Source organism: Xenopus laevis, chromosome 2L (genome assembly GCF_017654675.1).
Source record: "Xenopus laevis strain J_2021 chromosome 2L, Xenopus_laevis_v10.1, whole genome shotgun sequence".
Taxonomy (NCBI): Eukaryota; Metazoa; Chordata; class Amphibia; order Anura; family Pipidae; genus Xenopus; species Xenopus laevis.
The window spans coordinates 50,738,678-50,763,821 of NC_054373.1; the positions used below are offsets into that span (position 1 = coordinate 50,738,678).

A 25,144-nucleotide genomic window follows, 5' to 3' on the forward strand; every position below is an offset into this window, starting at 1 on the left:
GCTGCTAGTTCATGTTTATCTTAGCACATATTTACAGCACAATACTGTATCAACTGAGGTACACTGCAATATATATATATATATATATATATATATACATATTTATGTTTTATTAGCTTTGAGTGCCAGCGAATGCTGGGAGTAGCTGTGCAACACATGATCATGATCATTTATTATACAAGGTAAAAATATATCATTCGTACATTTACAGGGCTATTTGTCTGGGCAAGAAGGCACTTCTAAGGCTAATGGGATTTAAAGTTAAAGCCTAATTTATCCTGCCCTAAGTCCATACTTAGGTATTTTGGCTTAAAGGGCATCAGTCATCCTTTTTTTTTTACCCTGCCAGAGGTGCAGGCTAATAGAGCCTGCACTCTGGTTGCTGAATACAATAGTCTTTTTTTCAAAGAAATTGCCCTGCCAGAACTAGGCTGCCCACACCAAGATGGTGACCAGGTGACAGGTGCTCTTTAAAATCAAGAATTACTGATTGATTTAAAGTTATCTGTATATTGGTATCATAGGCAAAACATTAGGAAAAAATAACAAATCATGGAAAAGAAAGGGTAGACTAAGGCTAAGGCCACAGGGGACTGAAACCAACTAGCTGAAATAGCCTGGCTGACGGCAGCAGCCTCCTCTCTCTTCCGCATTCAGAAGTGCTAAATCCGAAGTGGCACAAACAGACATGGCGGATTTTGGCAAAGAACCGCACGTCTCTGTATTTTTAGCCGAAATCCACCATCTGTTAGCGCTGCTTCTGATTCAACACTTCTGAATACGGAAGAGAGAGGAGGCTACTGCCCATGGTAGGGCTGAAATCAGCCAGCATATTTCAACTAGCTGATTTTGACCCCTGTGTTGCCCTAGCCTAAATGAGCTAAAATTGCATGATTAAGTTCAGAAAACAGAAACTGTATCTTGCACACAAATCACTTTACAAATAGACCTGAAAATTGTGTGCTTTTCATTTTGCAGTGGACGCCATCCAAGCTTGCAGTGCTGCCTTTGTAGAACACTCTACCCCCAATAATACAGCTTCAGCTGATACATCTCCACCGGCCAGCCTATCCACCCCAACACCGAGAAAAGCCAGAAGATCTAGCCTGGTGAGCATGAGCAGCGAGATGTCTGGGTCTTCAGAAAGCTTGCCTTCAGCAAAGATTGCCAATAGTAAGTTGTCTGTTATGCTGCTGCATCTAACTCAGTTGCTTTGCTGCGTCGAGGCACAAGGAATAAGAAATCCTCAGCTTTCAGTGGGAAAGGGATATCAACCACTGACAAACCAGCTGAATGACCAAAAGAGATGAAGATAAGAAATAAACAAGGCCCTACAACCAAAATCTGTATTTTGAAAGAACATGTAATTTTAAGCAACTTTCCAACACACAGGAATTAAAATTAGAAATGTAAAAGCAATGTAATTGCTATTAAAAGCAGTATCTGCACAGCTGTATTCTTTGGTCTCCTGAAACAAAAGTTGTCTGATTAAAAAACCTAGAGCAGACCTGACCCAGAGAACAGGAAGGGATAATTACTGTTTTCACCTGCAAAAACCATAGAAAGTGTTTAATTAATGTATTGGAACATTGCATTACACACACAAAAAACAGTTTGTCGGTGGAGACACCATTTAATGCTTTACTGATTGATGTTCCTTAGACATAAGAGATGAACTTATTAAATATTTCCCTCTAGCTTTATGTCCCCTAGTTTATAATCAATGTAATACCGACCAGTGGTTTTAGTGTTGCCATCAATTTAGGCTGCCTGGCGAACCTCTCATAGTTCTACTATACAGTATATTATAATCCCATTACAATGTAAGGATGTGCCAATCTTGGGCCCTGACACCATCACATTGATATGAACATGTTGGTGTTATTGGACCCATGCTGATACAATGGGCAAATCACTGTGATGTCACTGCTCCACTATTGGAACCAAATCAGAATTTCAATTTCAGACACTGCTCTTCAACCTAGACTGATTTTAGGTCTCATCTTGCTGTATGTAGGGTTGAACTTTCTTTGGCTTGAGTGTCTGGTTATTTACTTCTGGCCTGTCACTACCTTCACCTGATATTTGGACCCTTCTGGTACTTGCCTGGTTTGCCATCTCCCGTGCTTCACCTCCTCTTAGGGTTGCTACCTGGTTGGTGTTTTACCAGCCTGGTCAATAAAAATTAAGCTACTCCCATTGTAATAAATAGAGAAGAAAAGTAAAAAGATATACAAAGGCCAGCCTGCAACCCTACTTTTTTTGTAGTCCACACATCCTGGTCCTAACAGCCTTGTGCAGTGGTGTAATTACCTACAAAGCAGACCCCACTATTGTGGGGGGCCTGGATCGCAGGGTCTACAGCAGGGGTCCCCAAACTTTCATACCAGTGAGCCACATTCAAATGTAAAAAGAGCTGGGGAGCAACTTAAGTATGAAAAAAAGTATGCTAAATAAGGGCTGTGATTGCCTATTTTGTAGATCCTATATGGACTGACAGCCTAATGGAGGCTTTGTTTGGCAGTACACCTCTATATTTTGCAAACAAACCAGAAATTAAAATATAAGCACAATAAAAAAGATAAACAACATCCAAGGGGTTGGGGAGCAACATGAGCCACTGGTTGGGAATTACTGTTCTATAGCATCATAGTTCCCCCTCCCCAGCCACTCTCGTACCTTTAAAATAGAGGCACTATGAGGGTCTGTGGAGGGGGGACCGTTTTTGCTTGGCCCCCTCCGTAAATGTTATTCCACTGGCATTGTGGAACTGTACAAATATAAATTATAGCTACACAGGAATGAAATTGGAGCTATGTGGCATGTGTGGGTGTGTGTGTAGACAATGGATATAGTGGCTGGAATCTATGGAAGCCCTTCTTTTTTTGCTTATGCTCCCCATGAGAGAGTATTTCCGACAATATTACAACCTACTATTAGAAAGGCACATTTCACTTAGATGCCATGGAAACCAGAAATAATAAAAAATGATTACAACACCCAAGCCTGCAGTAGCTGGGTAGAACAACACTCACATGTGTTACATGGAGCCAAACTAACCTAAAAGGTCACTTTCTCTTGGGATAATTAAATATATAGCTCTGCAATGAAACTGCTAGCAATTATTGCTTAATAGGAGTTTTTATCTGTCTGGTACAGTGATGGGGGCAGGGTAAGTCAGCTATGGCGGGCTGATAGGCTAACCTTGTTAAGGAGGAGTATGAGGTTAATTCACTTCCATGCAAGCACAGACATACAAAGTAGTATTTATCTGCAAGTCAGTCATCTACACAGGTGTAATTATTTGAATTACTTCAGCATGTTTAATAGCTTGTTTGATATAATCCGCTAATATGTACAGGCCCTTTCCTTTTCATTACTGCTCATTGGCATAGAAAAATGAAGAAATCAAACATTTGCTTTCTGACACCTCGTCAACCTGCGGATAATCAAATTATTTGTAAGAGTATATAAAATGGGCCACTAATTATGTTCTTTTAATTAGTTTTATTGAATTATGTGGAAGTTCACCTTACTATCTGCAAATCTCCATTGAAGATCATGTTCTCTGAATATATCGCAATGATTCATACTGTATCCGCTATTTATGAATCAAAAAGCCCTTAGATCATATGAAATAGCATTAAAAATCATAAGTGACATTCCCGAGAGAGATATATTGACCGGGGGCCACAGTTGATGGACAATATGACCACAAAGGCCCCAGACTTTAATAGACAAAAAATACAGACGAGAGTCATGATAAAATCAATAAAAGCTGCTTGTCTCTTCAGCGTTCCCACGAGGATGCCTGTAATCCATTTCTTAAACATCAATATATTTCACTACATTACCACTAATTGCTAGGACAAATTAAACACAAATAATGTCAATATTAATAGATGGATGCCAGGAGATACAAATTTCCTATCTAAGGCAGAAATAAAAGGGACATTAATTAGCAGAGATGCTGGTATTCATTAGGAACATGCAATGATTAGATCCGAGCAGTGGGCAGTTGCTAAATACAGAGCTTAGTTAATATGTTATTGTTTATTCTCCATGCAATTATTAACCGTGTTGTTTAGCTAACGTATCACAAGGCTCTTTTCGTATGGGATTTGCAAAAACTGTCCTTTGTACATAATAATAATAATAATAATAATAATAATAAGCAAGGGCTCACAAACTACATAAGATGATCAATGTTTGCCACATTAGCAGGATGTCTTTTATCTTTCTTTTTCCCTAGTTACAGCAAACTGGTGGGGAACCAAGCGCATTGATTATGCTTTGTACTGCCCTGATGTACTCACTGCCTTCCCCACCGTAGCACTGCCGCACCTATTCCATGCCAGCTACTGGGAATCCACTGATGTGGTGGCCTTTATTCTGAGACAGGTAACAGTTATTCCTAGGAGAATAAATATATATAAGTGCAAAATTATGGCACTCACAGAATTTTAAGCAAAAAATAGACAATTGGTGTTAAAAAAGGAAAAAAGGTTTATTCATCCAACATTTCAGTCCCACACGGGAATTTATGTCAAGGAAACACAGTGCAGTGTGTGAGTTCACTTTGGATCTACTTCTTATGTATGAGCACCCAGGTATCAAATATAATCAGGGTGTGTGGCTTATACACACCATTTGCTATATATATATATATATATATATATATATATATATATATATATATATATATATATATATATATATATATATATATATATATCTTCCAAACGAGTATCCGCACTCCAAGATCAATCTTGATAAGGGCAGGGGTGCACGGTAAATCTTGCATACACCAATATTTCACAGACGGGAGTGCTGGTCTGTGAAATATTGGTATATATATATATATATATATATATATATATATATATATATATATATATATATATATATATATATATATATATATATATATATATCTCCAAAGAAGATCAGCACTCTCAGGGCTTAAAAATATGAAAAAGGTTTTATTGAAAATAACACAGCATAGTCCTATGCTGTGTTATTTTCAATAAAACCCTTTTCATATTTTTAAGCCATGGGAGTGCTGATCTTATTTGGATGAATGGAGATATTATATTTATCTACATCTTTTTTTTATATGTACACCCTATACAGGGCTTATACCCAAACAATGGGATAAAAACAAAGTAATATATGCTGTCTTCAAGCTATAGTGTACAGAGAATTTATATCAAAAGATATATGCCCCAAGGCTTTTCATTAGTTAAAACAAATCATTTATTTGAGTTACATTAAAAGTACGATACATACTGACCCCACGTGGTCCACCTTAACGCGTAAGGTGGACCATGTGGGGTCAGTATGTATCGTACTTTTAACGTAACTCAAATAAATGATTTGTTTTAACTAATGAAAAGCCTTGGGGCATATATCTTTTGATATAAATTCTCTGTATGCTGATTGCCTATGGAACTGGGGCAAGTCCCTTTCGCTTAATGGAGGATACACAGAAATCAGATGTGACGTCCCATCTAAATATGGATATTCAAGCTATAGTGGGTAAATTTAAATACAAGTCCAGCTGAGCCACAACTTAACATGCAAAAACATGAGTATATATTGTAATTAAACTTGTTTCTAAATTGTCTGTCTATATTATGTTTGTCAAGTAGAGATAACTGTGTACCTAAAAAATATTACTTAAAAGGGAAAATTATATTCTACTTACCGTAATTTAACTTTTCTGGACACTTTCCATGTCATACTCACAGGATAGTCCCACCCCAGTGATCCCATCAGAATGACCCTCCCCAAATGTTTAAAAGCTCAACCCAACCCCAATACAGTGTCGTGATAAGTTCTAGAAACTGCCAAAACAGGGAAAGGAAATTATGGCATAGAGTGTCCAGGAAAGGCAAATTATGGTAAGTATGATATAATTTTCCATGGACACTCCATGTCATACTCATGGGACATAGCAAGCTAATTTCCCCAGATGGGAGGGTAATAGTTCCACAGTAGGAAATCTGGATCCCAGAAAGAAATCTATTCCAGATTAATCCCAAAGAGAATAAAAACTCCACCAGTGAACATTGAGAGAACGCCTGGTCTCAAACCTGCTTCTCTGCAGAGGAAAGATGGACTGCACTAGAATAAAAGAAAATTGTGAATAGCCAGAGAAAGAAAAGGAATATAGGTCTCTTTTGAGATAAAGCCCACGCCAAAGTGATGAGACCAAGCAAATCCAGCATGACACTCCTCCTTGGAGTGAGAGCTATATAGTAACTACGAGTATCTACTTCCGACGCCACAACCTTTTAGTCCGGTGGAGACCGGGCAGGGGGGCGGAGCTGTGATGCAGAGGGGTGGGCATTATGTGAAAGTACGGCAGGGGCATTGGGGGTGGGACTATGACACTGCAATCGGCAATTGGCTGATCGCCATGTCAATCATATGGAATACAATACATACTGGCTGAACAGAGACTGGTAACACATGTTAAGATAACATTTTATAGCCTCTAAAGCTGCCCATAGACTGAAAGACATCATCTCATTTGTTCTTTTTACTACTTAATTTAATCAGAATGGTTAGTGTTAGGTTCGGGAGATTGTAACGTCTGATCGTTCATCGGACATTGAGATTTATCTGAAAAAAATGATACCCCACTATAGGAGGAAAAAAGAGAAGGAAGCCATTAGAGTCAGGCCACAAACTACACATACTGTACCTAAAGCTGGCCATAGATGTTGAGATTTTTAAAATATCTGATCCTCATCGTGAGACCACGATTTTCTCGGAACGATCGTACGAATTGACCAATTTGCCAGGAAAACAAAGGGGAGCTGCCTACTTGGCCCTGCAAGCATATAAAGATTGCACTGGGAACAACAAAGATTTTTTGACCTGGCTGATCAATTTCCTGACAGATGTCGGCCGAATTCCACTAACCGCACGATAATTTTGAAGGATTGGTCGGAATTCTCTAAAATTGGTCGTCGGCAAGAAGAATCATCACGTCTATGGGGAGCTTAACTCCAGTGAGCTCTATTAACCCCAATTAAGAAGGAGTGAGTCCCCATCACCGCATTGGGTTGGCCAGCTGAAACCTCTGCAAATAACAGATACATTAGCTAACTGGCATCTCCTTCTTCCATCCATAAAAATCATAAGGGGTGTAGGGGCCATACACACCACTGCCGCAGGACACTTTTTCAGACAAGCTCGGTAAGGCACACTGTTGGGGGGACAGAGCACTTGCCACAGGACAAGCTGTGAGCAGGCATCGAGGGCAGATGGATCAAGGACAAACAAGTGATATCAGCCACTTTACCACTGTGCCTACCCGATCCAGAAGATGGAACCATGAGGGCTCCATAAAAATGGGATAATGTGTTTAGGGGGGAAAAAAGATCTCAAAGACTAAAAAAAACAAGTCCTTAGGACGCTTTCCAGCAAGCCTTAATGCTTTCCCAAGGCTAAAACGAAAAACTTGCTTACCATGGGAGCAAAAAAGTAAACTGGAGCAGAAGTACAAAAATACACTGGATTGGGGGTGCTGTTGAGCTTTTAAAGCTTTGCGGAGGGTCCTTCTAATGGCAGCACTGGGGTGGGCTATCCAGTGAGTATGACATGGCGTGTAAAGGGAAAAGGGATTCTGTCATGGGAAAACATGTTTTTTTTCCAAAACACATCAGTTAATAATGCTGCTCCAGCAGACTTCTGCACTGAAATCCATTTTTCAAAACAGATTTCTTTAGATTTAACTTTGAAATGTGACATGGGGCTAGTCATGTTAGTTTACCAGGTCCTACCAATATATAATGCATAATACATTTCCCAGATTTTACTGGAATTATACAATTTTTTCTGGTCCTCTGAAAAATGTAAAATGGAGGTGCTACTGTAGACAGCTTTATGATAAATCTGCCAATAAAGGTTTCATTTTTTTTTCTTCTTACTGGGTGCAATGGCTATTGGGGCTAAACTGTACCCATCGGTGCACATCAGTTTTAGAGCTACAGCAAGATGAACTCTTGTGCTGGTTGCAACATACATAGCATCTGGCACAAGGTACAGAATCCTTAACTTAATATCTGCTTTAGGAAGCCAATAAATAAAGCATTTCAGAAGCTTCCTTGTATTTATAGATGTTCCTTGTGAGTATCTTGTCAATGATACACCGGTAATGGTCAATGGTGCCCCTGCATCATTTCACTTAAAGGAGAACTAAACCCTAGAAATTAATATGGTTAAAAATGCAGCAGTCTATCAGCTTCTCAATAGCAGCAATGATCCAGGACTTCAAACTTGCCACAGGGTCACCATCTTGGAAAGTGTCTGTGACACTCACATGCTCAGTGGTCTCTGAGCAGCTGTTGAGAAGCTAAGCTTAGGGGTTGTCACAAATTATCAAGCAGAAAATGAGGTAGGTCTGTAATATAAGATGACACTACAGGGCTGATTATTAAATTCTGATGCTAATTGCACTGGTTTCTGAGCTGACATGTAGTAATTATCTTTATTAATTACTAATCAGCCTTATATTGTGACATTTATATTCTATGTGTACTGTATATTGTGAGTGGGTCCCTAAGCTCAGTGAGTGACAGCAGCACAGAGCATGTGCAGTGAATCAGCAGAAAAGAAGATGGGGAGCTACTGGGGCATCTTTGGAGACACAGATCTTTACTGCTAAAGGGCTGTGGTTGCCTTGGGCTGGTACAGAAGCCCAAAACATAATGTACAATATTTCTAGCCTACTTCTTTAGTTATGCTTTAGTTCTCCTTTAAACCAATCATGTTATATCCATTATAACCAAGAAGAAAGGAAACATTTTTACAATTTAGTACAATTTTAGTATATTCACTACTGGTGTGAATGTGACACATGGCAGGGACTGTATTTGATCAGTGCATTGTAACTACATGGCTTGTTATGGTCATGTAAACCTACCACGATTTTCCAGCTGTTTCATTTGACTTTCATTTCCTTGAATGCTTAAGGGTTTTCATTATTATGTGCCAATCCTTCCAACAAATGCCTGCCTCCATTTTTTAATTATCCATTTTCACCTAAGGCTTAAAGCCTTATTTGCTTATCGTGAATGGGGGGATTGCTATGATGTTTCCATGATGTTTAAAATAGCAAGGGTTAACCAATGTATGCATGCTGTGCTCTTAATTTCTTTTCCTGCAGTTGATGAGATATGAGAGTGTACAGATCAAGCAAAAGGAAGGCATCGACTGCATGAACATGAGCCCCTCCAGCCGACAAGAGAAATGGCTTCGGAAGAGAAATCATGTCAAACTGCGTGTATGTTAAAAGTCTGCTAAATATTCCTATACATTTACTTCTTTATTTCACAATTGTTTTCCTCTTATTTAATGGAAATATTATGGGGGGTAGGTAGTTCCTTGTACAACTGCACAACTCTGCAGGCACATTGATAAATGAGGACAATTATATGAACCCACTTCCCAACCCCCTTAAAGGGGAACTCTCGCGAAAATCAAGATTTAATATATGCTTCATCATACTGAAATAAGAAATTTTCTAAATAAAATCAATTAAACATTCTGAACTGTTTTTCAAATAATCGTGTTACTCTTCACTTTTCCCCTCTCAGCATCTTTTTCTCTTCATTCTATCTTCTTGCAGGTGTTTTGAATCCAGTTTCTTATAGGGGGACTCATTTAGCCTAAAAGGTGTATTAGAGCCCACTCTATTAAAATCACCAGAAATCCTGTTTCTCTACATGCAGAATTTGTGCCAAAGTCAGTTATTTTGTTTGTGCTGAAGTCTGAGCTCTAATGCATGTTAGGAAAGGAAGCCCCCTATAAGATATATTGAATCTAACTGTCAATGAATATCTGACACCCAACTCCTGCATGAAGACAGAATGAAGAGAAAGAGATGCTGAGAGAGGGATTATGAAGACAAACTTGATTATTTCAGAAACTTTCCAAATTGTTAATGGATTCTATTTAGAAAGATTCTTATTTCAGTATGGCAAAGCTTATATTCATTTTTCATTTTCACAATAGTTCCCCTTTAATCTTACAGTGACCCCCACACTTTGTTCCATTGTGGAGAGATGGATTCTGGGTCTAGAAGTCCCTCTGCTTTTCAAAGAGAAAGAGTTTTCAAGAGATTTCAAGTCCCACTATTGGGACTTGAACGTTTGCCTTTTTCTCTGTGTTAATAAAACAGTAGCTTCTACTTGATCCAAACAAAGATATAATTAATCCTTATTGGAAGCAAACCCAGTCTATCGGGTTTATTTAATGTTTACATGATAGTAGACTTAAGGTATGAAGATACAAATTAAGCAAAGATCCATTATTCAGAACAGGTCCCATACCTGTTTAGCCTAGAGCCTGTCACCACAAGTGTCTACCATAGGCATTTCCCGTGCTTTTTAAGAGGCAAACAAGAGGCATTTTACTGTATCTATAGTTTTGCTTCCTGAAAACACTGTACAAGTCAAAATCATTTGTGCAATGACCTTTAAAAAAAGGAAAGGGATAAACACAGTAATTATAATTGCTTACCTGATATCCCAGGCCAATGCCCCATGTGTTGAAATATGCACTGGTTTGGGGTGCTGTAGGATTGCAATCTTCATCTTCTGTACCACCTTCTATGTTTTTGTTGGGTGCACATGTGCAGCAGAGTGAAAAGTCAAACTTAAAAGCAAAGCGCCGGCTTTTCACTCTACCCACGTCCACTGGCCAAAGAAAAGATCAGTGAAGCAGAAGTATATTGTGCCATAATGCTCCTAGTGAAGTACCCCAAGTAGTTGCAGTTTTCAATGAATAGGAGCATCATATCGGGGTATCTTGTAAGCAATTATAATCACAGGGGGGGGTATCTAACATCTTGCAACCCCAGTGATTTTTACTTTCCCTGTCCTTAAAATAACTATACAGAGTTAGAGTGCTCATCTGTAACCAATCGACCTTTTCAGGTGTCAAGTGCTATAAGACCCCCTGCTCAGGATCAAAATATCATAGACGTCCAAGGAAAAAGTTTGGCAATGTTTCGGGCCACACTGGACACTTTATTAAGCCTTGGCCCGAAATGTTGCCAAACTTTTTGATGTCTACTTTGAGCCAATAAAAGCACTTTTGCACTACAAATTGGATCGGTGTGCTACAGTTTCCTTGGACTTCTTAAAATAACTATAGTGATTCAAGCACCATCAGACAGTTGTGAATTTGCCTTTAACAATGTTACTCTAACTTAAAGACAAATTTAACGCCATTCTTGTCAATTCCCACCCAAGCCTTAAAAAAATTCTATAGTCTAGGGCAGATGTATCAAAGATGGAATAATGGGGAGACAAATCTGGTTAGGGTGAGAAGGGAGAAAAGGAGCCAAAAAGCCCTTAGTTAGCAATTATATGCAAAGGGATGCCTTCTGGAATCAGAAGGTATTTACTTGTCTCATGCCATTCACACAGCACTGCCTAGATACCAAAAATTTGAGTTTTGATTCTCCCATAAGGCATTATGGGCGGAGACATGCAAAATCCAAAGGGACACAAAGGAGTGATTTGCATGTCTCCGCCCATGATGCCTTATGGGAGAATCAAAACTCTCATTTTTGGTATCTAGGCATTGCTGTGTGTATGGCATGAGACAAGTAAATACCTTCTGATTCCAGAAGGCATCACTTTGCATAAAGATGGAATAAGAAATTCCTGCAGGGTTTTAAACCATTTAATCTTGGATTAGATGTTGATTGAATTGAATAAATCAGCCTATGGATGCAAATGAATTAACATTATTGTTTAATGGACCAGTAGTTCATTACCACATAACCAAGTCAAGTTCCTTATCAACTCCTGGCTTTCTACCATTCCAGCAAGTGGTTCAGTTAGCATTGTCTTGCTAGATAAGCCTGTAGAGGAAGACATATGGATTCTTGGGATTTGAAGTGGTTGTTTTCACTTACAAGGGTGTTGTTTGTGATCTGTGGTACTTTGGAGGAGAGTGAGCTCTTTGAGGGTGGTATTAAACAAGAAAGTGTGCTCATTGGTGGTTGTCAGACAGATAGCAGTCACTGCAGAGATGTTATTCCTAAATCACAGCTCCTAAGCCTTGAACATCCAAACACTCACAAGCACAGGGTTCTCACTAAGTGTTACACATTAGTACACGTCCCCTAAATAATGACAAATTCACCGTGCTTACTAATTCTCTTGCTCCCTGTAAATCATTAGCCTAAGGAAAACTGTTCTACTGTTTTAAGGTGTCAACACCATCTACCATTTTCAGGTGAATAATTCAGTTACATACAATTTTTTACCAGCCCCTCCAAATTAAGGATTGTAATTGCACAGTAATCTTTTTTTTCATTAAAACCACATATTCAACTTGAACTTCAATTTTACACCCTTCAGACCTTTATGTCTTGGATGATTCCTTGCAATCATGTATATGATTTATCGTTGAAAGTTTTTTTTAAGGTAAAGGTGCGCTTTTAATCGTTTACAACATTTTTTAGCTAATATTTCCTAATAATACAGGAGTAGCCCACCCTTGAGTGTACTTTAGCATTGTGATTTTTGTGTACCTTGCTGTCAGTTCCTCCTGGATACCTTTGTGCTGTGGACAACTCCCTGCCACTCCCAGCAGTATGTGGCCCCTTTAGACACCTTACTTTGTGATTCCTGTGAGTCCTCTGGTGCACCAGGATGAAAGTGACAGTGATCCAGAGGGTTGCTTCAAACAATTAACTTATTTTTCGAATACTTGGCAGTAGATCTTGGTCACAGCATTTAGGCAGTAGAATTTTCGAGTACAGTCACAGCAACCAGTGGAAAACCTTCACACTTTCAGATATTTCAAGTAGATCCCTCTAAGGGGGTAGAGCAACCAGTCTGGGTGATTTTCCCTAGCACTAGGAGTTTCACGGGGTACCTTGCTCCTTTGCACTTTCCCTGCTCCTCAGCTCACCCACTCGTGTCTCTGTCTGGCAGCTTGATCACCACAAGGGTGCTAACCCCAACTACTCTTCTTGTTGGAGCCAGGAAGCTGCTTACTAAATACACTGTCTCTAACTTTCACTCCTAGAGCGACTATGACAGAACTTGTTACACTCAATAAAATTTACCCTAACCAGGGCCTGTAACATGCTCAGGTGCACACTTGTACCCACCTCCCTGCAAGGTGGGATCCAGGAAGAGAGCCCTGAGCACATGTGCTATATCCTTTTATACTTTTAAATGCTGCCACCTACTGGGCAAGCACTGGACTAAATCCAATTACACTGGACCCAGGGACAAGGATGCAATAACTGCCTGGGTAGATCAAAGGACTACTTAGGTGTCCAAATATATATAGGGGAAACTCTTAAAACACTTAAAACTCAGGGTCTCTAAACAGGTATGGAATTATTTTCCAGAATGCTTGGGACCTGGGGTTTTCTGGATAAAGAATATTGCCATAATTTGGATTTCTATACATTATGTCTATTAAAAAATAATTTAAACATAAATGAAACACAATAGGGTTGTTGTGCCTCCACAGCTGCAAGGTCTGCTTCCTCTGTAGTTAAGCTACTACTTAAGGCCCAGTAAGCCATGCCCTGGAGTGCTAGCAATGTCATATTTATGAATGATAAAGTATTGTACAAGGACTGTAGCTGAGCTAATTTTGCATATACCCGAAGTACATTTTTTAGCCTTAACAAGCTACTTTAATAAAATTATCATAATAGGGACTTGCACATTTGAAGAATACTTTCATTTTCGCTATTTTATGGGAACTTATATGAATTGGATGGGTAGCTACGGAAAAATGGCTCTGGAACATCTAAAAATACTAAGACAGATAATAACAGGCTTTAGCTAAATTATTAAATAATCATTTTAAAATTATTCTGTTGAACTTTTCCCTGTGTATTTTATCAAACTCTTTCTGTAAGAGATGTGAGAGAAGCATACAGCACCCATATCTGCACTTTGTACTTACCCTTCTTTTGAGCAAGTCCCTACTATTCCCTCACACTAGTTTTGAATGGCTGAGGAGTCATTAAAACAAAGCGTTAATGTGTGTGGTTTTAATTAGAATTCATATTTAGCTTTGCTTTTATTTATTTATTTTTTTGTATTGTAGATGCATTAAGAAACATACATTAATCAATATGGCTAAAAATATGTTGTCTTACATTTCCAGTTACTCTGTAAACTAAAAAAAGCTACTATACCATCTTTTATTATTTCTTTATGTATTTTTGTAAGAGAATTTAGAATGCTGAACTGTAATTTTGCTCCAGGATTTCTGTTTCTAGCCCAAGTGTCTATGATTTTCTATAGTGTTTTTCTCTGCTGGCTGATTCTACCTTTTGTGTCATTATTCTGGTGGTGTCCATTATCCTTCTTACATCTTCCTAAATCCTTTATGTGAATCAGCAAGTGTGAGAATCCTATCAAAACAAAATAGATTGAGGTATATTTTAGCAGTAAGGTCATGAGCTAATGTAATCTAAGGACAAAGTCTGGTTTGGGGTTTGGGCAGCAGAAATTATCCAAATTGTGAATGAACAAGCACTTCTTCTTCTGATTCAAACTATGTATGGGGCTCCCATATGAGTATTTCGAGCGTGGCAGGAGGATTTTAACAGTGGAGTTTATGGGGCTCCCATATGAGTATTTCGAGCGTGGCAGGAGGATTTTAACAGTGGAGTTTAAGACTGATTGCAGGGAAGAGAGGTGGGAAATGAGAGAATGGTTAGTAGAAGATTGCAGAAATGTACATGGGAAAGGATAAGGGTATAGGTGAGCATTTTATTAATAGAATAATACAAAGGAAAATGTGTCATGTATTTGCAGTGACATTAACATGATATCTATAGCACAGAGACACATTAAAGAGCAGCCCAAAGCAGCAAACTCAATGTGATTGCCAGAGCTGTGGAATCGGAATCAATTTTGGGTAGAGAGTCAGGGTCAGAGTCACCAAAAATATACCTACTCCGACTCCTAATAACTTTGAATACAAGCACTGAAAATAATAAAATCAAATTTAATAGCTTCTATGAAGGAAAATATGGCAGAAGCAATTATGTTTCTAAGAACAATGCTTTAGTAAGTTTTGGATTATATTTAACAGCTATTCTACAGCTATATGCCAGGTTCAAATACGTTGTTTTAGGTTTTTCAATTGTTTTTGGTTGATTTTGATTTAGAATTACCAAAGGATTTGGTTTAGATTTTTGAGCTTTGGCAGTGAAAAAATGCCTTGTACATTGTGTGAACTTCTTTCAATCAACATGGAAAACACATTAGTATATTAAGAGGAGTCAGGGTCGCAGTTGCAGTCCGAGGTACCATAAACGGAGTCGGAGTTGAAGGATTTATGTACCGACTCCACGGCCCTGGTGACTGTGCCACAATTTAACAGCTTAGACAGAGAACAGGCTGTTCCGTGACTTTACATAAATGGCCAACTCCAAACATGACCTGTAGTGAACTAAGGGAATTTGGATTTGGAAAATGTTATGCTTATTTGGTTGTAGAATTCTTATGTCACCGGAAAACTGTACCTCTGCCCAGTATAAATTACTACAGATAGTAACAAGGAGGGTAAATTACATTGCAATCAATTCTGCAATATCTGCATTTATTTCAGCTTAGCAAAAATTAGCATGACAACTGGTGACAATATTAGGGATAAAGTGTACACTCGAGGGTATCACAGGGAGATCAGTAATTCTTGTATCAGCTAAACTACCATGCATATTTCCAAAATATTTCTGTAATTCAAAATGGATATGTCTTTGGCAGATGTATATAGACATCTCATTCTGTTCATGCTGAGGTGGCTTACAATATAAGTTAGGCTGTCTCCTATAGACAAGACACAGATATGGGACCTGTTATCCAGAATGCTCAGGACCAGAGGTTTTCCAGATAACGGATCTTTCTGTAATTTTGATCGTCATACATTAAGTCTACTAGAAAGTCATGTAAACATTAAATAACCCCAATAGTCTGGTTTTGCTTCCAATAAGGATCAATAATATATTAGTTTGGATCAAGTACAAGATACTGTTTTATTATTACAAAGAAAAAGGAAATCATTTTTAAAAATTCTGATTATTTGGATAAAATGGAGACAGACTTTCTGTAATTTGGAGTTTTCTGGATAACGGGCTTCCGGATAATGGGTCCCATACCTGTACCCGGTTTGCTCACTAATGTTACATCTCAGAAGCTCATGTGTGAGTGCAAATTCATATGGGTAATTGTTTCTTTATTTCTATCCCTGACATCTTTAGACAGCTGGAACTTGTGTAGAATATAACCACTTGTGAACATATAGCCTTAAAGGAAAACTATACCCCCGAAAGTCTCTATAAAAAGATATTGAATAAAACAGCTCATATGTAAAACCCTGCTTCATGTAAATAAACCATTTTCAGAATAATATACTTTTTTAGTAGTATGTGCCATTGGGCAATCCTAAATAGAAAATTGCCATTTTAAAAAAATAAGGGCCGCCCCCTGGAATCGTAGGATTCACAGTGCGCATAAACAAACCATACTTGTTAGGTCACATGAGCCAATTAACAGACAGAGTTCTGTCTTTTGCTTCCACACTTCTTCCTGTTACAGTTAGAGCTGCAGTATTTCTGGTCAGGTGATCTCTGAGGCAGCACACAGACCATCACAAAATGGTGGTTCAAGGCAAGAGATGTAAAAGGGCAATATTTACCGAAATATATATTCCAGTTTGATAAGATTTTTTAATATGCCACTTAATATGATATAAACTATCTTTTGCTTAAATATTCATTTTGGGGGTAAAGTTTTCCTTTAAGGCAAATTAAAGTAGCAATATGATGTTGTATTATTGAGTGAGGTATTCATGGATGCAGCGTTAGTTTGAATTTTAGAGATTTATGCTTCAGTTGCTCAAACATCAAGGTTTTGCTTAAGCAACCTTGGCATTTGCCCTTTCCAGAGAGTGTAGCGGCTTCTGATAACATTGTGCAGGTAGAATGTTTTGTATGTCAACAGTGCACTCATATCCTTCCTATTTAATCAGAGAGAGACAGTAAAGCAAGGCTTCTGATGTGAGAAAGACAGCACTGAATAAAACAGCTTTATCTGAGTTTATGCTGGTAACCTTTATTATTTCTTCCCAGCATGTCTGTATAGATGCTACAGCACCATCTCATGTGCTCAAAACAAGTTGGAAAGGTTCAATGCAGTGTTAATGGAAAAGAAGTAAATATTATATAGTTATTCTTATCTAACTGATATTTTCACGTATACTGGGAGCCAGGCGGCACACACATTCTCTTCCAAAGAGGAGCTGCCAATGCCTGACTACACACATAATAGGTTAAATTCAGGCAAAAAGAGCTACTGAAGTTATCATTGAACACAAATGTGAATTGCTAAAGAGCTAGGAGAGAGTTTCAGACATATTGGGCCTTATTCAAATCACAGATTAAAATCTCTCATAACGCAATTCCAGATTTAATTAGCAAACTGAGGGGGAAAAAAAAGGGAATTGAAATTTAAAAAGGGTTTGCATTTCTTAATAATTTAAGAGGCATAACAGTATGAAATTATACCTCTAGAAACGTGGTTGCATTGTTATTTCATTGGTTCATTTGAAGTTACAAAATGGATTAAAACCATCACAGCTAATGGTTTCCAAACATGAACAGAATAAAAAGGTTCCTCAGTATTTCTTATATGTTTTTTTTTCAGAATGTCACAGCCAATCATAGAGCCAATGATGTAATTGCTGTGGAAGGAGGCCTTCAAGTCTTGGTTGGCCGTTTTATGTATGGCCCATTGGACATGGTCGCACTAACTGGTGAAAAGGTAAAACACAAGAGTTATACAGTCACAAACTCTGATTGTTTTGTATTAGATCAACTTTTTGTGACATTAGAGGAAATGTAAAGTTTTATGTTTATAGATATATGCACAATAACAAAAAGAATCAACGGGGACAGCCTGCAGTACCATCATATTTTTGACTCTACCACCATCATCCCTGGTCCTGTGTGTCCTTTCTCAAACTCTAGGCCTGATCTTGTACAATTAAGAGATGCATCTTGGGTGCAATTGGAATGTTGGGAGTGGTAAAACTTATATCTATTTAGACAAGTAATGCTATCACATACATTTGTAAAATAACGGCATTACATTTGGGGGACTATTTATCAAAATCTGAAAATTTCTGATAGTGTCTAGATAACAGGACGAACCCTATGTTTGGCCATTGGTTGTTTAATTTTTTAGTGTTGATCAATTTTCTATGAAGTCAGACAAATCTAATATAAGATGTAGAGCGTTTGTATTCCAACTTAACTTTTATGCAACTAAATACTGCCATATAGTGATGGGATTAAAATTAAATTTCGCATTTTATGTGAAAAAGAAAAAGAAATGTAGTATGCATTTTCTGGAAGTAAAGGAGAGCTTTAATTCATAATGGTTTTTCATTTTATTCCCTGTGTATTTTATTTGGCACAAAATACAGTAAAGTAATGAGTCCTTCTATTTCATTCGTTCTCTGGGCCTAAGGCAGTGATTAAATATTTCTTGCACAATTTGCATTTTTGGCATATTGGAAGAATAACAGCAAATTTAGTGCCAGACTGATAGTTCTGTAATGGTTCCTACTTCCTGCCGTTTCTTATCTGCCTTGTTACATAAAGCAGTTGAATGGATAATAACGCAGAACTTTTGATGCCATACTGCTAAAGAGACCTCTAGAAAGGACTCAAAATATGAAGTGGCACATCACAGCAGTCTATGGGGCGAATTCACTAAAGGGCGAATTCTCGCCTGGGAAGGCTTTGCCACACTTTGCGCCACTTCATCAGACTTTAGTTAGCAGTGCATACGCTAATTCATCAAAATGCAAAGTTGTGCCTTGCCAGGCGAATGCTGGCGAAGTTTCGCTAGCATAAATTCATCAGCGCAAGCATTGCATAGTGAACTTTAGCTAACGTTCATTTCTGCCAATGAAACTTTGTTAGTACACTTACGCTTAGATCAGTTTGAATAGGGTGGGTAGATATATGTCATATACCTGTATACGTCTTTATTAGAGATGTTGGTGCAAATGCTTGAAGTGGCCACTTATTAGACATGTCCAATGAAGGAAAATAAAGATAAGAGAGATCTCTAATGTCCTAGACATGAGCCCACCCTAATGGTTAAAAATGAGTAATGATCGTTAGCCTAAATGAAAATTTGCCTAGCAAAATGGCGTGAAACTTCATTAGAGAAGTACCGAATTGTCCTCTACACCTGTTAGTAAATTGGCGATGTCCCTGAGGATTGGATTTCTGACAATTTTTTGTCACTTCGCCCTTTAGTGAATTTGCCCCTATACATCTGTTACGTTACATGTCTAGCTTTATTCTTCCTATACATAAATTTTTAATTGTCCAAAATGTCCATCAAATCCATATTCCTTCCCCATTTGAATTCATTCTTTCCTCGTATCTTTCAGGTGGATGTCCTTGTCATGACTGAACCATCATCAGGCAGGTGGGTGTACTTTGAAACAGAGATATCGAACAGTAGTGGTCGGGTGTTTTACAATATCCCACAAGATAAGAGACTTGGTGTGGGGGTTTACCCTATCAAGATGGTCGTCAGGTGAGATTTATTTATTTTTTTTTCATAGAAAAAAAGAAAACCAATATGTACAATGCAAAAATGTCATTCTGGCAATTTATTCACTAAATACAAATGCATTTCAATTAACATAACATTACACAAAAGTAATTAAAAGATAAGGGTCAATAGCGCACACAATGAAAATAAGTCTATACAGTTATACTTTATCTATCTGCCCTGCAGCTAGAAATAAAATATATCTTGGCAACAATTATCTTGTTTTCTACAAGAACAGTTTTTATTTCGTAGAAATGTATAGTGCATTGAATAACATTTGACACCAGTTTATCTCCACTTAAACCAGTGCATTATAAACAGCGTATCTGTTATCAGCTATGCAAATGTCAGCTGTTCAGACCAGTTGGAAAATAAATGGCAGCCACCGTAGCTACATAGTAATTGGAGCTTGCAAGTGCAGAATAACAATACAATCTATTCCAATGTATAAAAAGCCCTTGCAAATGATGGTGTTACTGACCTTTGTGTATGATGAATTAATATAGGTGTGTTTATGCTTACATAGGGGGGATCAGAGCAGTGCACAAAGCTACCTTACAGTGCTCCCTCCAGGAATGGAGTGTGTTGTTTTCAGCATTGATGGCTCTTTTGCAGCCAGCGTCTCTATTATGGGAAGTGATCCCAAAGTACGAGCTGGAGCAGTGGATGTTGTCAGGTAATTCAATCAAATTGACTAAAAGGTATTCATCTGACAGAAATGCTTTATTATTAAAGGAACATTATTTATATAGTTGCATATTCGTGTGTCAGTTTTATCCATAATGCACCCGTTTTAACTGGTGCTCACCATATCTTCAGTCTCATGGATTTAGTGAATATCCCAGGGCTCTCTAATTGGAGGCCTACAAACTGGATCTGGATCTAAGTTTTTTATGTACCCCAGCATGCCAGAGATTTCCATAGATTGCTTTATCTGACATCATGTGTTATATATAATAAGTGTAGCCCAAACATGTAAAAGAGTTAGCTCGGAGCATTAAAATTGATTTCTATCGATTTCTAAGGAATGCATTTTCCAGTGATAATTAAATTGTATTCTTATCAGCTAAACTACACCTGGACACAAAAGTTTGGTAACCCTTGCCAAATTGCCTATTGAGTTAATTTTGTAAGTGAAAAGTAGGAAGCAACTACTGCAAGAATGAGAGTGTTAAGAAATAACACATTTGCAAATGTTAATACACAGTTCCATCTTATGTCATAAACTTTTTTATCCAGTTCTTGTTGCTGGCATTTTTGCCCAAACTTCCTTGTAGACCATTTGTAGAAATAATTAATTAACTGGACTTGCTGTGGTTTTTTTTTTTCTTGAAGACGTTTCATCCAACTGGCGTTTGCAATTCCGAATGAATTGTAAATAGGATCTTTCTAGAATAAATACCCTGGAAAGTTGCTCCAATCAGCATAATCTGTTTATTGAAATCAGCAAGGATGTCATGAAGTTAGGTGTTGATTGTATTAGCATGATTGGAGTTTTTAGGTGTTATTAAACCTTCCATATTAGCCAGTAAGTTTTTTGTTTTGACTCCCACAATCCCCTTGAACTGCCAGTTCTTGCTGGCATTATGGACAGTGGGAGCTGGAGATGTTTTGCTATTTTATTTTATAACCTTTCCTGCTTTATAGGCATCAGTTAGCTTCATTTTTACATCCTCACTCATTGCTTGGAGTAACCCATAGTTGCTGAGTGACGTCCCAAAATTTAGGGTGTTAGAGATTTTAGTCATCTCTGCCATTGTCAACAGGTTAAAACTTATTAGGTAATTAGGGTCAGGGGCCCAGCAAATACAATGTTTATGATTGGACAAATGTTTTGCCACATTTGCATAATTACTACAGGTATAGGATTCGTTACCTGGAAATCCATTATTAAAAAAGCTCTGAGTTAGGGGAAGTCCGTCTCCCAAAGACTCCATTTTATCTAAACAATTAATGTTTAAAATGATTTTATTTTTCTCTGTAATAATAAACCGGTAGCTGATCCAAACTAGGATAAAATTAATGTGTATTATCAAAACCAGCCTATTGGGTTTATTTAATGTTAAAATGAATTTTGAGACTAAGGGGCAGATTTAACAAGGGTCGAAGTGAATTCAAGAGAATTTTCGAAGTAAAAAAATTCCAAATTTGAAGTAATTTTTTGGATACTTCGACCATTGAATAGGATACCTCGACTTCGATTCTAAGTAAAAGTCGTTCGAATATTCGACCATTCGATAATCGACGTACTGTCTCTTTAAAAAAAACTTCAATACTTCGCAAATTAAACCTGCTGAAGTGCTATGTTAGCCTATGGGGACCTTCTATAACATTTTTTAGCGTCGAAGGAAAATCCTTTAATCGTACGACCGAACGATTTTACTTTGATCGTTCGATGGCCAAATTCGGTGAAAAATACTACGACTTTGATATTCCAAGTATTTTAATTCGATGGTCGAATTTCGAAGTATTTTACACTTTGAAATTCGACCCTTGATAAATCTGCCCCTAATGGTATTGTGATCCAAAATCCAGAAATGTTTTCAGAAAACCCCAGGTCCAGAGCATTCTGGATAACATAAGCTTGGTCAGTCTGCATACCTAGATGAGATTTCTGTGAGACAATTGTCTACTGCAAGGAAAGCATTACTTGGGATGTAGGGTATATTCCTGTCTGATATGTTTAGGCTTTATTTTCTTAGTGGTGTGTGTGATACTGAAAGTTGCAACCCTCAGATTTTTACTTGCTGGCCTACATTTTTTTTATACAATAAATATTAAGATTCATGTTTCACAATTTGATGGTTTTTTGCACACCTCCTTCTTAATGGATTTTTTAGGCATTTATCCTAAATATATATTATGCAAAAGCAGTGTATATATATATATATATATATATGTATATATATGTATATATACATATATATATATGTATGTGTATGTATATATATATATATATATATATATATATATATATATATATATAGCAGTTTTCTTTTTCTTTTTTTTTTAATTATCTCTGTAACTGCCTAGGGGCACATATATTAGAGTTTTATATTTGTACGTTTTCCAGACATTCTGACGAAACCAGTTAAAATGGCCAATCTAGTTAAAATCTAGTTAAGACAATTAAATGAATATTGAACAATATCAATGTTTATCATTGTCTGAGCATTTAAGATTTGTTATACCAAACGAGCCAAAAAAAGCAACCAGATCATGATATCAAACCCAACAGCAAGTGTTTTTCTGGATAATTATGTTACAACACCTCTGCTATCCATATTTGCATTTTACTTGACATATTTTAGTAATAATATTGATTTGATCAATGTATTTATAACCCACTGGTAAATGCTTCATATATTCTAGACACTGGCAGGATTTGGGTTTTCTAATAATTTACATCACGGGTCGACCGGACATGCAGAAGCAGCGGGTTGTCTCTTGGTTATCTCAGCACAACTTTCCCCAGGGCATGATCTTCTTTTCTGATGGGCTTGTGCATGACCCTTTGCGGCAGAAGACAATTTTCCTCCGCAATCTAATGCAAGAGGTGACAAAGATTGCCTGATCATACTGATTGTTACCAAATATTTGACTGTACTTACAGTATATATTGGAATATTAGACGTAAAATGTCACATGAGGTATAACAAGTGTCCTGGAGTATTTATTTCTCCGTATTCCACTATTAAAGGCAGAGATGCTATACTAGGCAAACTGAACTGAAATCAGAATGATGTATGATTGCAGGGACAGTGGGAAAGGCAATGGAGCTAAAACATAACTAATAAAGAGCACAACACAGAACAACTGACTAGTAATCAAATGGAGCTGAACAAACCAGTGAAAGGACCCAGTACAGGAATATTTTCAGCCTGTTTTTAAAAAATTGTAACGTAAAAAGTATCTGTATTAAAAAGGCAGTTAGACTCAATAGGACAGATTTACAACAATGTTAGATTACAGTTCACAACAAAAAACATTTTCTATTCAATCCAATGGGATTTTGAGAAACATATTTATCAATGGGTGAAAGATAGAGTTCACCATTTGACAAATATGATTCAAATAGGAATAAATTAAAAATGTCTCATAATGTTTATACAATTAAACATAATGTACACCCCTTTATTTTGTAAGTCAGAAACTGATATTGTCTAAAAGTTTATCTAAAAGTCAAATGAATGCAGTGAGGCAGGATGAGTGGGTGCTTATTAATGAGAGAGTAAAATCAGGGAACACATAAATATCCATATTTGTTTGAAGTGAGAGAATGGGTGTATCAAAGAAAAGCAGGATTTCCAGATAAAACTGCCCCTTATATATTGACAAGATAAAGTTTATGAAGCTTCTGGTAATATGTATTGTTACAGTATCAAGTCAATTGTAGTTTCTCTGTGTAGCTCTCTATCTAAATTAATTTGACTGTAACTAATTTCATTTTGCCTTTTCATCTAGTGTCACATTAAGATCAGTGCGGCCTATGGCTCCATGAAGGATATTTCTGTGTACAGTGTCCTGGGATTATCCCCATCTCAGATCTATATTGTTGGGCGTCCAGCCAAGAAATATCAGAACCAATGTCAGGTCAGTACAAGAAGGATTGTTACTAATGGCAAAAATAGGAAGCTCTCACATTAATAGCCTCATACTTTAGCACTGCAGTTGTACTACAGGTATGTACCAACACAGTACCTTCCAACTTCTTCTGGTCTGCACTACAAATGAACACATTTTATTGTAGCAAGTACACATCTGAAGGTGTTTATCTTATTTATCTCGCTTTACATGCATTTGGAGGTGGCACACCATGTTTCTAAGATATGTATTTTTTTCCTTTGCTAGCAGTATAATGAACTGGTAAATAGTATCTGAAAGTGTGCACCCCCCCTGAATGTCTGAAATATCATGCACTTCTCAGATCTTTCTCATAAATTCTCATATTTCTTCTGTTTCAGTTCGTAAGTGAAGGCTATGCTGCTCACTTAGCATCACTAGAATTTAGCCACCATTCCCGCCCTAAGAAGAACAATTCCAGAATGATCTTGAGGAAGGGAAGTTTTGGTCTGCATACACAGCCTGAATTTCTAAGAAAAAGAAATCACCTTCGTAGGACTATGTCTGTACAGCAACCAGAACCACCGTCCTCCAATCCCAAACCAGAAAGAGCACAGAGTCAACCAGAGTCAGACAAAGATCATGATCGATACTTAAACCCCCTTTCATGGGTAAGAAACGCAAGCCACAAATTTGAGCCTGCACCATAACAAAGACAGAGACTGTCTACTGATAAAAGTTCATACTACCAGAAGACCATGGAGAATAATAAAAAGGCTGTGGGTATAAAGCAATATGTTGGTTCAGTGGTGGTTTCCACACAATCTGCTCCACAACCTAATAAATAGAATGCACACGGCCTGCAAATATCTACATGAGAATAATGTAGGTGTTCGAAAAGGTGCATTGTGGGTACAACACTCACAGAAATAGGTCCCATG

General features: G+C 37.5%; 1 protein-coding gene across 1 annotated transcript in view; it reads left to right on the plus strand.

Annotated features, from left to right (window-relative positions):
• pitpnm3.L (PITPNM family member 3 L homeolog) overlaps positions 1 to 24,913 on the plus strand; it is a 310,738-nt gene extending 285,825 nt beyond the window's left edge. The window contains exons 11-19 of the mRNA XM_041581872.1: positions 979 to 1,173; positions 4,253 to 4,401; positions 9,179 to 9,295; positions 17,712 to 17,828; positions 19,474 to 19,622; positions 20,167 to 20,316; positions 23,013 to 23,196; positions 24,105 to 24,233; positions 24,605 to 24,913. Coding sequence (XP_041437806.1) covers positions 979 to 1,173; positions 4,253 to 4,401; positions 9,179 to 9,295; positions 17,712 to 17,828; positions 19,474 to 19,622; positions 20,167 to 20,316; positions 23,013 to 23,196; positions 24,105 to 24,233; positions 24,605 to 24,913 — 1,499 coding nt within the window. The remainder of the gene's footprint in view (positions 1 to 978; positions 1,174 to 4,252; positions 4,402 to 9,178; positions 9,296 to 17,711; positions 17,829 to 19,473; positions 19,623 to 20,166; positions 20,317 to 23,012; positions 23,197 to 24,104; positions 24,234 to 24,604) is intronic.
• The last annotated feature ends 231 nt before the right edge of the window (positions 24,914 to 25,144 follow it).